The 15,347-nt window shown below is 43.5% G+C and overlaps 1 protein-coding gene across 3 annotated transcripts in view; it reads left to right on the top strand.

The window, feature by feature from the left end:
• The window catches only part of arap3 (ArfGAP with RhoGAP domain, ankyrin repeat and PH domain 3), a 363,864-nt gene that overhangs the window by 131,120 nt on the left and 217,397 nt on the right, over positions 1–15,347 (top strand). For all 3 annotated transcript variants that reach the window (XM_087995078.1, XM_087995076.1, XM_087995077.1), the window contains exon 2: positions 53–1,094. In XM_087995078.1, coding sequence (XP_087851204.1) covers positions 130–1,094 — 965 coding nt within the window. In that variant the 5' untranslated portion in view covers positions 53–129. The remainder of the gene's footprint in view (positions 1–52; positions 1,095–15,347) is intronic.

The raw sequence follows: 15,347 nt of genomic DNA, 5'->3' as shown, positions 1-15,347 counted from the left end.
ATTAGAAGGAGTGAGAGCTTATACAAGTAGAATTGCTTGATTTCTTTTTCAGATGTTGGTGTTTGGTTATGCTGATGGATCTGGTTCACCCTCTGTTAAATAAGAGCAGGCTGAAGACACAGAATTACTATGGCATCACTCAGTGAAGAGGAGGGTGACATTGGAGACTGGCTGGCCACCATCCACTTGGAGAAATACAGAGAAAATTTCATCCAGAATGGGTTTTACACACCCAAGGACTCTATCCATTTTAACAATGAATCTCTTCTTCAGATTGGTATCAAAGCCACTGGGCATCGGAAACGCATCTTAAAACTTGTACAACAGCGAAGTCTGACCCCTACAGATGAGCTTTTGAGCACCACCTCTGACGAGCTTGATGGTGATAGAGATCGAATGTTGGAGAGATCAAGAGCTGATGGTGATGGGAAAGATAATTTAAATGTCATTGATGCTGAGCCAGAGGAACCAGTGATAAAGCCTATTCCCAAGCCTCGGACATTGTTCAATAAAAATTCTTCAACACCCAAACATCAAGCAACAACAGGATCAGCATCGGGACATAATTCTAATCTGGTTCTGCCACTGGAAGTATTTACTCCTGCTGAAATAGCTGGAGATAAACCTGATTTGACAGAGAGGCAATACTCATCAAGTGATGAAAATACAGTTTGGACTCCATCAGAGGAAGTGGTTCCCAAGGCAGAGGAGAATATTCCCCCAGTTCCACCACGAAGTAATCGGGGGAAACCTCCTGCCTGCTTTATGCCAAATACAACAACCTCCTTTGATTCCGACCAGTCTGGGACACAGTCTATACCTTCTATGTCCAAGCCTGCTGAAAACCTGAAGGACATGCAGTTTCTTTCGAGTTTTTCTTCACACTCCCTACCCTTGATGTCTTTAGCGGACACAACATTTGCAGGAGAAATGGTTTCCAATGAACTTTACACAGAAGTGGCAACCTCACCTGAGAGGAACCGGAGTCAATCCTTTTCTGTTTCAACAGGGAAGTCATTAAGCAGGAGGCCAGTCCCAGAACTACCGTCCATGTTGACCAGACCAGATATAACAACACTTCCACCAAGGAAAAGGTAAATCAGGGGAGACGTCATTTTTATAATAAATAAAAATCACAGAATTGTAATAATGCAAAAGGAGGCTGTTCAAAGTAAAGCTGGACTGCTTCTTCAAATGGAAGATTTGATCTTTTATATGCACAAACTCTCAATATTTGTTTGTCAGTTACTGTTTTTTTTCTAAAGGAAACATTCTCAACGAATAGTATGGCAGTAATGCAGAAAAGGCATTTCCACACACACATTCCCCGATACTCTCCTAAATTAACTACATCAAGTTAATGCAAAATGACATAAAATAAAGTGTCACAGTTGCTGAAAATCTAATAATCTAAATCTAAATCATGTTGATGGTCTTAGTTCGAGCTTGATGAAAGGTCATCAACCTGAATAATTAACTTTGTTTCTCTCTTCCGATACTACTTGACCTGCCGACACTTTCCAGCACTTTCTGTTTTTATTATCAGTATAAACTGTTTTAGTCTGTACTGCATTTTCATCTTGCTTTTTACGTCTGTAAGACAAGGAAAATGCAGCTGGACTGAAGAATAGAGCAATTTTCTATTCTAACAAAAACAGAATTTGCTGGAAAATCTCAGGTCTCGCAGCATCTGTGGAGATAGAGTCATAGAGATGTACAGCACGAAAACAGACCCTTTGGTCCAACCCGTCCATATATCCCAACCCAATCTAGTCCCACCTGCCAGCACCTGGCCCATATGCCTCCAAACCCTTCCTATTCATAAACCCATCCAGATGCCTTTTAAATGTTGCAATTTTACCAGCCTCCACTATTTCCTCTGGAAGCTCATTCCATACACGCACGTGAAAAAGTTGCCTTTTAAGTTTCTTTTATATCTTTTCCCTCTCACCCTAAACTTAGGCCCCCTAGGTCTGGACTCCCCCACCCCATGGAAAATACTTGTCTATTTAGCCTATCCATGCCTCTCATGATTTTATAAACCTCTATGAGGTCACCCCTCAGCTTACGACACTCCAGGGAAGACAGCCCTAGCCAATTCAACCTCTCCCTATAGCTCCTCCAACCCTGGCAACGTCCTTATAAATCTTTTTTTAACCCTTTCAAGTTTCACAACATTCTTCCTATAGGAAGGAGATGAGAATTGCATGCAATATTCTAAAAGTGGCCTAACCAATGTCTTGTACAGCCGCAACATGACCTCCCAACCCCTGTACTCAATACTCTGACCAATAAAGGAAAGCTTACCAAACGCCTTCTTCACTACCCTATCTATCTGCGACTCTACTTTCAAGAAGCTATGAACCTGCATTCCAAGGTCTCTGTTCAGCAACACTCCCTAGGACCTTACCATTAAGTGTATAAGTCCAGCTAAGATTTGCTTTCCCAAAATGCAGCACCTGAAAAACAACCCTCCACCATTACTCTCTGTCTTCTACCTTTGAGCCAGTTCTGTATCCAAATGGCTAGTTCTCCCTGTATTCCATGAGATCTAACCTTGGGGAACCTTGTCGAACGCCTTACTAAAGTCCATATAGATCACATCCACCGCTCTTTCCTCTTTGTTACTTCTTCAAAAAACTCAATCAAGTTTGTGAGACATAATTTCTCACACCAAAGCCATGTTGACTGTCCCTAATCAGTCCTTGTCTTTCCAAATACATGTACATCCTTTCCCTCAGGATTCCCTCTAACAATTTGCCCACAACTGACGTCAGGCTCACCGGTCTATAGTTTCCTGGCCTGTCCTTACCACCTTACTTAAATAGTGGAACCATGTTAGCCAACCTCCAGTCTTCCGGCACCTCACCTGTGACTAGCGATGATAAAGCAGAGTCAATGTTTCAGTTTGGCGGCCAGGTTCAATTCCAACTTCGTTTATTTCAATCTCTATCACTATCTCCCACACCTGTCAACCACAACAAAACAGGGAATTATTTGTTTCGAGTTTGTAGATTTATGCTATGGAAGATAAGAAAATTGGGCTTATTCTCCGTGGAGCAGAGAAGACAAACAGGTGACCTAATTGAGTTATTCAAAATCATGAACAATTTTGACAAGGTAAAGAAGAATATTCTGTTTCCACTACTTGCTATGTTGATAACTAGGGATCACAGTTTCAAGATTGTCAGCGAGACAGCTATGAGAGTTGTTAGGATTTGGAATACACTGCCAAGGTAGCTGTGGAGGTGGATTCCATAAGAGAGCTGGATACATACTTGAAAGTGATTAAGTTAAGAGGGCTACAGGCAAACGGCTGTAGAGTGGGACTGGAAGGGTAGTTCTTTCAGGAGCCAGTACAGACACAATGTGTCAAATGGCCTCCTCTGTCTACTAAAATCCCATCATTCTATTCTATATGTTTACAGCATCACATCATAGCATTTTTTTGACAATTAAACTGAAATCCTTTTTGATTCCTCAAGCCTTATAATGTTACTGCAATCTTTCATGGAGTTTAATTTAGATAAATGCGAGATGCTGCATTTGGGGAAAGCAAATCTTTACACCTGAATTATGTTTCAAAAATGAAGCAGTTACTTATGGCTTCTGTCAGCTTGGTAATTCTGTACTCACTAATTATTTACCTTGAAGTCAGTGACGTTGTGTTGTTGGCAGCCCTCCTAAACTTATTTGGTGCAAATGTTGCTCATGCTTCAATCTGAGAGGACAGTTGTGTTGTTCTCATTCAGAGAAGTAGCAAATATAATTCGAATTATAACTAGAAATAAAGATTCAATAACTATGTCAGTCTTGTCTGCATTGATGCCAAATGAAAGGAAACTTCATCCAGTTTAGATCAAAATAGTACTGAACATGAAACACAGAACAGGACAGCAGAGGACCAGGCCCTTTGGCCCACCATGTCTGTGCCGACCAAGATGCTATCTCATCTGCCTGCACATGGTCCATATCCCTCTATTCCCTGCCTGTTCATTTCAAAATGCCTCTTAAATGCTGTTATTGCATCTGCTTCTACCACCTCCTCTGGCAACACATTCCAGGCACTTACATCCCTCTGTGTAAAAACTTAATGTGCACATCTCCTTTTAATATTTCCCCTCTCACCTTAAACCTATGCTCCTAGTGTTTGATATTTGATAGACTCTGACTATCCGCTGTATCCATGCCTCTCATAATTTTATACACTTCTATAAGGTCATCCCTCAGTCTCCAATGCTCTAGCAAAAATGAGTTTGTCTAATTTTTCCTTATAGCTAATACTTGCTAATCCAGGAAACATCCTGTTAAACTTCTTGCGTACTCTCTCAAAAGCGTCTACATCCTCTCTGTGGTGTGGCAAATGGTACTCTACACAATACTCCAGTGTGGCCTAATTTAAGTTTTATACAACTGCAACATGACTTGCCAACACAATGTCTCAACCAATGAAGGCGAACATACCATAGACCTTCTTTACTACCTTATCGACTTACGTTGTCACTTTCAGTGAGTTTGGGACTTACACCCCAATATCCCTCTGTCTATAAATACTGTACACTTTCCTCTTGCATTTGACCTCCCAAAAAACATCTCTTTACACTTGTCTTGGTTGAACTCCATCTGTCATTTCTCTGCCCAACTTTCCAGACAATTTTCCTTGCTATCCACAATTCCACCAATTTTCATGTCATCTGCAAACTTACTAACTGGACAACTTCCATTTTAATCCAAATCATCTCCATATATTGCAAACAATAGAGGTCCTAGCACTAATCCTTATGGAAGACCATTGGTCACAGACTTCCAGTCAGCAAAAAACACTTCCACAGCTACCTTCTTCTTTTATGACTGAGCCAATTTTATATTCACTTACCAACTCATCATGTATTCCATGTGATTTAATTTTCTGTGTAAAGTGCATGCAGACAATATCCACTGCCCTACTCTCATCACTACCTCAAAATCTCAAACAAATTGATGAGACAGACCTCCCCCTCACAAAGCCATGCTGGCTATCTCTAATAAGTCCACTCCTTTCCAAATGTGAGTAATTCATGTCCTTAGGAATCTTCTCCAATAATTTTTAGGGATCTCCCACTGATGTAAGGCTCGCTGACCAATAATTCTTAAACAATGGAACATTGGCTATTCTCCAGTTTTCTGGGACCTTGCCTGTGGCTAAGAAGGATACAAAGGTCTTTGTCAAGACCCCAGCAATCTCCTCCTTTGCTTTCCCTGATATTCTGGGATAGATTGTATCAGGCTCTGGAGACTTAGCTACCTTAATGTTTTTCAAGATACCCAACACCTCCTCCATCTTAATATTTACATAGCCTAAAATATCAACATACCTCTCCCTGATCTTACCATCATCCATGTCCTTCTCCTTGGTGCTCATTAAGGACCTCACCCACTTACTCTGTATATGTACCATGTTTATATTCCCTCTTTGAGTGGACCTACCCTTTCCCTAGCTACCCTCTTGCTCTGAATCAAAATACAAAATGTCTTGGCAATGCTCCTTAATTCTAGTTAGGATTCCTGAAGAAGGGCTCATGCCCGAAATGTCGATTCTCCTGCTCCTTGGATGCTGCCTGACCTGCTGCGCTTTTCCAGCAACACATTTTCAGTCCTTAATCCTCGTTGCCAAGGTCACTTATATACCTCCTAATCTTTGTTTAAGTTCTTTCCTGCTTTCTTTATATTCCTCAAGGACATTGCCTGATTTCAGCTAACCTTTCACATGATCCTTTCACTTTTTGACTAAACTTTCAATATCCTGTGCCATCCAGGGTTCCTACATTTTGCCATCCTTATCCTTCATCATTGCAAGAACATTATGGTCCTATTGGAGATGACACGAAATCCAGCTGAATCATAAAAGATTCAGCAAAGGGTTACCTCTTTAGGGACATGAAACCCTCGTGATCCTAAGACCCCAGTAGTGTTCTGGGGAGTTGTGTTTGGATCCTGCCATGTCAGACAATGGAATTTGAATTTTAGATAATGGCCATGAAACAATTTTCATTTAAAAAATCTGATTCACTCATGCCCTTTGGGTAAGAAATCTCCCATCCTTACCTGGATTGACCTTCATATGACAGCAATGTGGTTGGCTCTTAACTGCCCTCTGAAATCACAGCAGAACTTATTCAGTTCTATCAAACTGTTTAAAAACCTCAAAATAAGCATTTAACCATATTGATCTGGGCACTAGCAATGACAACAACAATTTTGCAAAACCCTCCTTACTAACTCGTTCCAAAATTGGGAGAGCTGTCTCAGAGACTAGTTGAACATCAGCCTTATTAATTAATTATTTTTTCTTGCAGTTCCTGGTGTCTGCATCTCTACACTACAATAGCAGCCACTCACATGTCAAGCTGTCAGAGGAGAGAACTCAATAAGATGGCGACTGAGAGCTTTATGCATTAGGTCATATACCATGATGTGGTGATGACATCATGAGCATGTTCCTCAAAGATTAATCACACATCTCTTGTGAGACCTGGCACAACAATTCCTGGGCATGTTCTGTCCTATGGGCTAACTTACTTAATTCTGGCACTGCTTTCTCAGCCATGACTAGTGAAGACTTGCCAAATGCTCCTTTTATATTTTCCTCATTCTTAAAGATGGTTTCAGCTACCGAACACTTGCTTATCGTATCACTGTCACCTCTGATAATGGACTTTGTTTAGCCATTGCTATGCTCATTATACTCAATGGGAAAATACCCTGACTACCACTCATTCAGAAAACCAATTACATTCCAGTTGGACTTTGTATAATTGAACTAGGTTTTACTCTTCACCATCCGATTTAAGAACATTTCAGCTTTCATTAAACTCTCTGGGGGGAAAAATGCAGCAAGAGAGTTTGACTAGCTCTGTATCCCTTAGAATAGAACATAGAACATAGAACATAGAACAATACAGCACAGAACAGGCCCTTCGGCCCACGATGTTGTGCCAAACATTTGTCCTAGCTTAAGCACCCATCCATGTACCTATCCAATTGCCGCTTAAAGGTCACCAAAGATTCTGACTCTACCACGCCCACAGGCAGCGCATTCCATGCCCCACCACTCTCTGGGTAAAGAACCCACCCCTGACATCTCCCCTATACCTTCCACCCATCACCTTAAATTTATGTCCCCTTGTAGCACTCTGTTGTACCTGGGGAAAAAGTTTCTGACTGTCTACTCTATCTATTCCTCTGATCATCTTATAAGCCTCTATCAAGTCATCCCTCATCCTTCGCCGTTCCAATGAGAAAAGGCCTAGCACTCTCAACCTATCCTCGTACGACCTATTCTCCAATCCAGGCAACATCCTGGTAAATCTTCTCTGCACCCTCTCCAAAGCTTCCACATCTTTCCTAAAGTGAGGCGACCAGAACTGCACACAGTACTCCACATGTGGCTTAACCAAAGTCCTGTACAGTTGCAACATCACTTCACGACTCTTGAATTCAATCCCTCTGCTAATGAACGCTAATACACCATAGGCCTTCTTACAAGCTCTATCCACCTGAGTGGCAACTTTCAAAGACCTATGAACATAGACCCCAAGATCCCTCTGTTCATCCACCTCACTAAGAACCCTACCGTTAACCCTGTATTCCGCATTCTTATTTGTCTTTCCAAAATGGACAACCTCATACTTGGCAGGGTTGAACTCCATCTGCCACTCCTCAGCCCAGCTCTGCATCATATCCAAGTCCCTTTGCAGCCGACAAGAGCCCTCCTCACTATCCACAACTCCACCAATCTTCGTATCATCTGCAAATTTACTGACCCACCCTTCGACTCCCTCATCCAAATCATTAATAAAAATTACGAACAGCAGAGGACCCAGAACTGATCCCTGCGAAACTCCACTTGTAACTGGGCTCCAGGCTGAATATTTACCATCTACCACCACTCTCTGACTTCGACCGGTTAGCCAGTTTTCTATCCAATTGGCCAAATTTCCCTCTATCCCATGCCTCCTGACTTTCCACATAAGCCTACCATGGGGAACCTTATCAAATGCCTTACTAAAATCCATGTATACTACATCCACTGCTCTACCTTCATCCACATGCTTGGTCACCTCCTCAAAGAATTCAATCAGACTTGTAAGGCAAGACCTACCCTTCACAAATCCGTGCTGGCTGTCCCTAATCAAGCAGTGCCTTTCCAGATACTCATAAATCCTATCCCTCAGTACCCTTTCCATTACTTTACCTACCACCGAAGTAAGACTAACTGGCCTGTAATTCCCGGGGTTATCCCTATTCCCTTTTTTAAACAGGGGCACAACATTCGCCACTCTCCAGTCCCCTGGTACCACCCACGTTGACAGTGAAGATGAAAAGATCATTGCCAACAGTACTGCAATTTCCTCTCTTGCTTCCCACATAATCCTAGGATATATCCCATCAGGCCCGGGGGACTTGTCTATCCTCAAGTTGTTCAAACTGTCCAACACATCTTCCTTCGTAACATGTATCTCCTCTAGCTTACCAGTCCGTTTCACACTCTCCTCTTCAACAATACGGTTCCTCTCATTCGTAAATACTGAAGAAAAGTACTCATTCAAGACCTCTCCTATCTTTTCTGACTCAATACACAGTCTCCCACTACTGTCCTTGATTGGACCTACCCTCGTTCTCGTCATTCTCATGTTTCTCACATACGCATAAAATGCCTTTGGGTTATCGTTGATCCTATCCGCCAGAGATTTTTCATGCCCTCTCTTGGCTCTCCTAATCCCTTTCTTCAGGTCCCTTCTGGCTATCCTGTATCCCTCCACTGCTCTGTCTGAACCCTGTTTCCTCAACCTTATGTAAGCCTCCTTCTTCCTCTTTACAAGACATTCAACCTCCCTCGTCAACCAAGGTTCCCTCACACGACCATTTCTTTCCTGCCTGACCGGTACATACATATCAAGGACACGTCGTATCTGTTCCTTGAAAAAGTTCCACATTTCCACGACATCCTTCCCCGACAGCCTATGCTCCCAACTTATGCTCCTCAGATCCTGTCTTACAGCATCGTAATTACCCTTCCCCCAATTGTAAAACCTACCCTGTTGCACGCACCTATCTCTCTCCATAACCAAGGTGAAAGTCACAGAATTGTGGTCACCATCACCACAATGTTCACCCACTAACAAGCCCATCACTTGTCCCGGTTCATTACCGAGTACCAAATCCAAAATGGCCTCCCCTCTGGTCGGACAATCTACATACTGTGTTAGAAAAGCTTCCTGGACACACTGCACAAACACCGCCCCATCCAATCTACTTGATCTAAAGAGCTTCCAGTCAATATTTGGGAAGTTGAAATCGCCCATGACTACTACCCTGTGGCTTCTGCACCTTTCCAAAATCTGTTTCCCAATCTGTTTCTCCACATCTCTGCTGCTATTGGGGGGCCTATAGTAAACACCCAACAAGGTGACTGCACCTTTCCTATTTCTGACTTCAGCCCATACTACCTCCAAAGGCAGATTCCCCCTCGAACTGCCTTTCTGCAGCTGTTATACCATTTCTAATTAGCAACGCCACCCCCCCCTCCTTTTTTACCACCCTCCCTAATCCTACTGAAACATCTGTAACCAGGAACCTCCAACAACCATTCCTGTCCCTCTTCTATCCACGTTTCCGTGATGGCCACAACATCGTAGTCCCAGGTACCTATCCACGCCTTAAGTTCACCGACCTTATTTCTGATACTCCTTGCGTTGAAGTATACGCACTTGAACCCATCTCTGTGTCCGCAAGTATTCCCTGTCAGTGCTACCTTCTTCACAGCCTCCCCACACACTTGGACATCCTGACAAACAGCTAGCCTACTTGCTGGACTACAAGTCCGGATCCCATCCCCCTGCCAAATTAGTTTAAACCCCCCCGAAGATAGCTAGCAAACCTACCCCCCAGGATATTGGTGCCCTTCTGGTTCAGATGCAACCTGTCCTGCTTGTACAGGTCCCACCTTCCCCAGAACGCAGTCCAATTGTCCAAATACCTGAAGCCCTCCCTCCTACACCATCCTTGTAGCCACGTGTTCAACTGCACTCTCTCCCTATTCATTGCCTCACTGTCACGTGGCACCGGCAACAACCCAGAGATGACGACTCTGTCTGTCCTAGCTTTCAGCTTCCAGCCTAACTCCCTGAGCTCTTGAATGACCTCCCCACCCCTCTTCCTACCTATGTCGTTGGTGCCAACGTGCACCACGACTTCTGGCTGCACACCCTCCCCCTTAAGGATTCTGAAGACACGGTCCGAGACGTCTCGGACCCTGGCACCCGGGAGGCAACAAACCATCCGAGAGTCTCGCCCATGTCCACAGAATCGCCTGTCTGTCCCTCTAACTCGAGAGTCTCCTATAACTAGCACTCTCCTCCTCTCCCCCTTTCCCTTCTGAGTCTCAGAGCCAGACCTCGCGCCACAGACCCGGTCACTGCAGCTTACCCCTGCTAGGCTGTCCCCCCCACCAGTATCCAAAGCGGTATACCTATTGTTTAGGGGAATGACTACAGGGGATCCCTGCACTGCCTGCTTCCTCCCCTTCCCACCTCTAACTGTTACCCAGCTACCTCTGTTCTCTGGCGTAACTATGTCCCTGTTGCTTCTATCTATCACCTTCTTAGCCTCTCGAATAATCCTCAGGATACTTATGGATTTGGAGGATTCATCTGAAGAAGATATGATCTTTTCTTTCTACCCTAGGGAAGTCCAAAACTAGAGGGCACAGGTTTAAGATGAGAGTGAAAAGGTTTAAAAGGGACCTAAAGAGAATGCGATACATGTATTGAATGAGATGCCAGAGGAGGTGGTGAAGAATGGATTTAAAAGGCATCGCGGTGTCTACATAAATTGGAAGGGTTTAGAGGGTTATGGGCCTGTTTCAGTGCTGTACATCTCTGTGAGTCTACTTCTATTGTACTCAGCCGTGACTGCTTCCAGTGTCTACATATAGATAAAATTAAGGTCTGATGCATGGCCTTTTCCTTCTGAGTTTCCTTTTCAAGCATTATTCGTATACATGACAAGAATCCCCATGGATTTCCTTCTTAACTTCCCACATTCGGAATGAGTTTCCCATCTTGTTCAATGGAAAGGTCTTGGCTTTTAATTTTTACTGTCATCATCATTCCTTTCTGATCTGAGGAGGAGATGTTTGGGCATTCTCAGCCATCCATTCCTTGCCTCCCTTTCACTCTCTCACTTTCTATCCCTTTCAAATTTATGAGTGTGTTGGAAAAAAGGGATTAGTTTTATGGATTAGTTATGATTGTTAGTCATTATTGCTGCCTGTCTTCCAGTTGCAACTGTTTGTTCCTCAACATGGGTGGCAGAAAGGTGGCAGATGGAATTCAATGTAGCTAAGTGCGAGGTGATTCACTTTGGGAAGAATAACAAAAAGATGGGGTACTGGGCTAATGGTCGGATACTTGGTAGTGTGGATGAGCAGAGGGATCTTGGTGTCCATGTACACAGATCTCTGAAAGTTGCCACCCAGGTAAATAGTGCGGTGAGGAAGGCATATGGCGTACTGGCTTTTATTGGTAGAGGAATTGAGTTCCGGAGTCCTGAGGTCATGATGCAGTTGTATAAGACTCTGGTACGGCCGCATCTGGAATATTGTGTGCAGTTTTGGTCGCCATACTATAGGAAGGATGTGGAGGCATTGGAACGGGTGCAGAGGAGGTTTACCAGGATGTTGCCTGGTATGGAAGGAAAATCGTATGAGGAAAGACTGAGGCACTTGGGGCTGTTTTCACTAGAGAAAAGAAGGTTTAGGGGTGACTTGATTGAGGTGTACAAGATGATTAGGGGGTTAGATAGGGTCGACAGTATGAACCTTTTCCCGCGTATTGAGTCGGGTATTACAAGGGGGCATAGCTTTAAATTAAGGGGGAGTAGATATAGGACTGATGTTAGGGGTAGGTTCTTCACTCAGCGAGTCGTTAGTTCATGGAATGCCCTGCCAGTAACAGTGGTGGACTCTCCCTCTTTATGGGCATTTAAGAGGGCATTGGATAGGTATATGGAGGATAGTGGGTTAGTGTAGTTTAGGTGGGCTTGGATCGGCGCAACATCGAGGGCCCAAGGGCCTGTACTGCGCTGTATTCTTCTATGTTCTATGTTCTATGTTCTATGGGTGCTTATCACAGCAGGTAGCAAGTTTTCAAATCCTTCTCAGAGAATAATTTCTCTCGTCTATACACAATTTAAACTTCTAATAATCTTATCCACCTGTCACAATTAATTTGCTTAACCCATTTCAATTTAAGAGAGTTTTGCTCAACTGTTTCTGTCAACTCCAAAATCTTCGCCCTTTTTCTTTTGGGCACAAACACATCTGCAACTAATAGCATGAGAAACATCCTCTGACATTGAAGCATATATGCCCTGTGATTTATCTGTCAACTTATCCTCTGTGAAGAATGTTACTATTGTGTCTGCTTCTACCACCTCCTCTGGCAGTGCATTCCAGGCACTCACCACCCTTTATGTGCAAAACATGCCTTGCACATCTGTTTTAAATTCCCCCCTTTCTCCACCCCGCACTTTGAACCTTTTTTCTCTAGTAATTGACCTCTCCACTCTGGGAAAAATCCTCATACTTTCCACTCTATCCATGCCAGATGGCCTCTCAATCTTCTGAGTTCCAATGATAACAAACCCAGTCTATCCAACTTTTCTTCATAACTAAAATCCCCACGTACCTGGTAACATTCTGGTAAACCTTTTCTATACCCTCTCCAAAGCATCCACAAACCTCTGATAGTGTGATGACCAGTACTGTATGCAATATTGTAAGTATAGCCTAACTAAAGTTCTATAAAACTGCAGCATAACGTTTCTGTCCTTATACTCAATCCCACTTCCAATGAAGGCAAGTATGCCATGTCTTTTTTGCTACTTTATCTACTTGCACTGCTACCTTCAGTGATTTGTGGACCTGCACACCCAAGATCCCACTGCACATCAATACTATTAAGGATTCTGCCATTCACTGTATAATTTCCACCTGTACTTGACCTTCCAAAATGCATCTCCTCGTATTTGTCTGGATTAAACTCCCACTGCCATTTTTCTGCCCATGCCTTCAACTGACCTATTTCCTGCTGTGTATTCTGACAATCCTCCTCACTATCCGCAATTCCACCAATCTTTGTATCATCTGCAAACTTACTAATTGGACCAACCACATTTCCTCCAAATCATTTATGTAGATCATGAACAGCAGAGGCCCCAACACTGATCCCTGTGGAACACCACTAGTCAGAACATTCCATTACAAAAAGCATCCTTCCACCACTAACCTCTGTCTCCTATGACTAAGCCAGTTCTGTATCCATCTTACCAGCTGACCCTGACACCAAGTGACTTCACCTTTTGTACCAGTCTGCAATGAGGGGCCTTGTCAAATGCTTTACTAAAGTCCATGTGGAGAACATCAACCACTTTTTCCTCATTAATCGTCTTCACCACCATCTTAAAAAACTCAATCAAGTTAGTGAGGCAGGACCTCTCCCACACAAAACCATGCTGTCTGTCATTGATAAGTCCATTTGTTTCTAAATGCATAGAGGTCTTGTCCCTGAGAATCTTTTCCAATAATTTCCTGACACAGAACTGGCAGGAGGCTGTCCTTCATGAAGTTGGACATGAGCCATGTTGCTGTGATTCTGTTCGCCGAGCTGGAAGTTTTTGTTGCAAACGTTTCGTCCCCTGTCTAGGTGACATCCTCAGTGCTTGGGAGCCTCCTGTGAAGCGCTTCTGTGGTGTTTCCTCCGGCATTCTCACAAACTTTGATGAGCCATGTGTATTATCGTTACATGAGAATTCCCAGAAGTAATTAATAGCCATAAAGATTTGTATCAATACACGAGACTGCCATTTGGGATATCGTCAGCTGGTACTATTTCTCAGCGGATGATGGACAGCATTTTACAAGGTCTATCCAAGGTTGCCATTTACCTAGATAATGTGCTAATAACAGGGAAAACGAATAAGAAGAACTTAGAGAACTTGGACATAGTGCTTAGATGTTTCTCCAAGATTTCTATATACTTTAAAAGGGAAAAATATGTGTTTCAGGCACTCCAAGTGACTTACTTGGGCTACAGAGTCAACAAGACTAGGTTACACTCATTGGAAGATAAAAAGAAGGCAATCAAAGGTGCCTCAGCTCCCACACCTGTACCAGAACTTAGGTTTTCTCTCGGACTGGTGAATTATAATGGAAAGTTCATACATAACCTGGTCTCCATCCTAGCACCATTACATCTGCTATTGAAAAAGGAAATGGTCTCGTAGTCAAGATGTAGTCTTTAGGGAAGTGAAAAAGCAGCTATCATCATCGGTGGTGTTGGCCCAATACAATCCCAAGTGAGATGTGGTGTTGACATGCGATGCCTCCCTGTATGGTCTCAGGGTCATAATGGTTCACAGGTGGCCCAATGGACAGGTACACCCAATAGTGTATGTTTCCCAGACTTTGACTGATGCAGAGTGCAAGTACGGCCTGATAGAGAATGAAGCAGTCATGTTTGGTGTGATAAAGTTCCACCAATCTCTTTACTCATGTAGGTTTGTCATAGTAAAGGACCACAAACCCCCTGCTAGGACCACTCAAAGAGGACAAGACTGTGCTGCCCGTAGCTTCAGGTAAAATTCAACAGTGGGCCCTCATTTCAAGTGATTACAATTGCAAGTTGGGACACTGTTCAGGAGGCAAAGTAGCAAATGCGCATGCCTTGCGCTACCTCCCACTGGCAGATACACCACTGGTGGTGCCGCCACTAGAAGAATCTGTTTTAGTTTTAAATTTTCTGGACTCCCTTCCAATTGCCAGAGATCCAGTCCTAGCAAAACTAAACCGCTAGTGGCGATGGAGGAAGCAAAAGGGCCATCACATCCTGAGCTGAAATCTTTCTCAATCCAGCAAGATCAGATCACTGTATAAGACGGCTTTTTATTATGGGGAGCGAGAGTGATTATCCCGAGCAAAGGTTGCCACTAAATACTGGCTGAATTCCACCAGGGTCACTCCAGCCCAAGCAACATCCATGGTGAACCTCCATCGCAATTCCTCCAGTCTAATTCTTTCCATGGTGCAGTGATCAGAACTGCAAATAGTATTTCAGCTGTAATGTGGTTTTACTAATGCTCTACACAGCTCCATCATAACCCCCTTGCTCTCATATCTAATACTGAAAATGTGTTGCCGGAAAAGCGCAGCAGGTCAGGCAGCATCCAGGGAACAGGAGAATCGACGTTTCGGGCATAAGCCCTTCTTCAGGGCTTTTCCAGCAACACATTTTCAGCTCTGATCTCCA

Source organism: Chiloscyllium plagiosum, unplaced genomic scaffold (genome assembly GCF_037043375.1).
Source record: "Chiloscyllium plagiosum isolate Xiang-an unplaced genomic scaffold, Cpla_swu_hap1 HiC_scaffold_16, whole genome shotgun sequence".
Taxonomy (NCBI): domain Eukaryota; kingdom Metazoa; phylum Chordata; class Chondrichthyes; order Orectolobiformes; family Hemiscylliidae; genus Chiloscyllium; species Chiloscyllium plagiosum.
The sequence above is the reverse complement of the archived record's forward strand: the minus strand, read 5'-3'. Positions and strand labels throughout refer to the sequence as shown.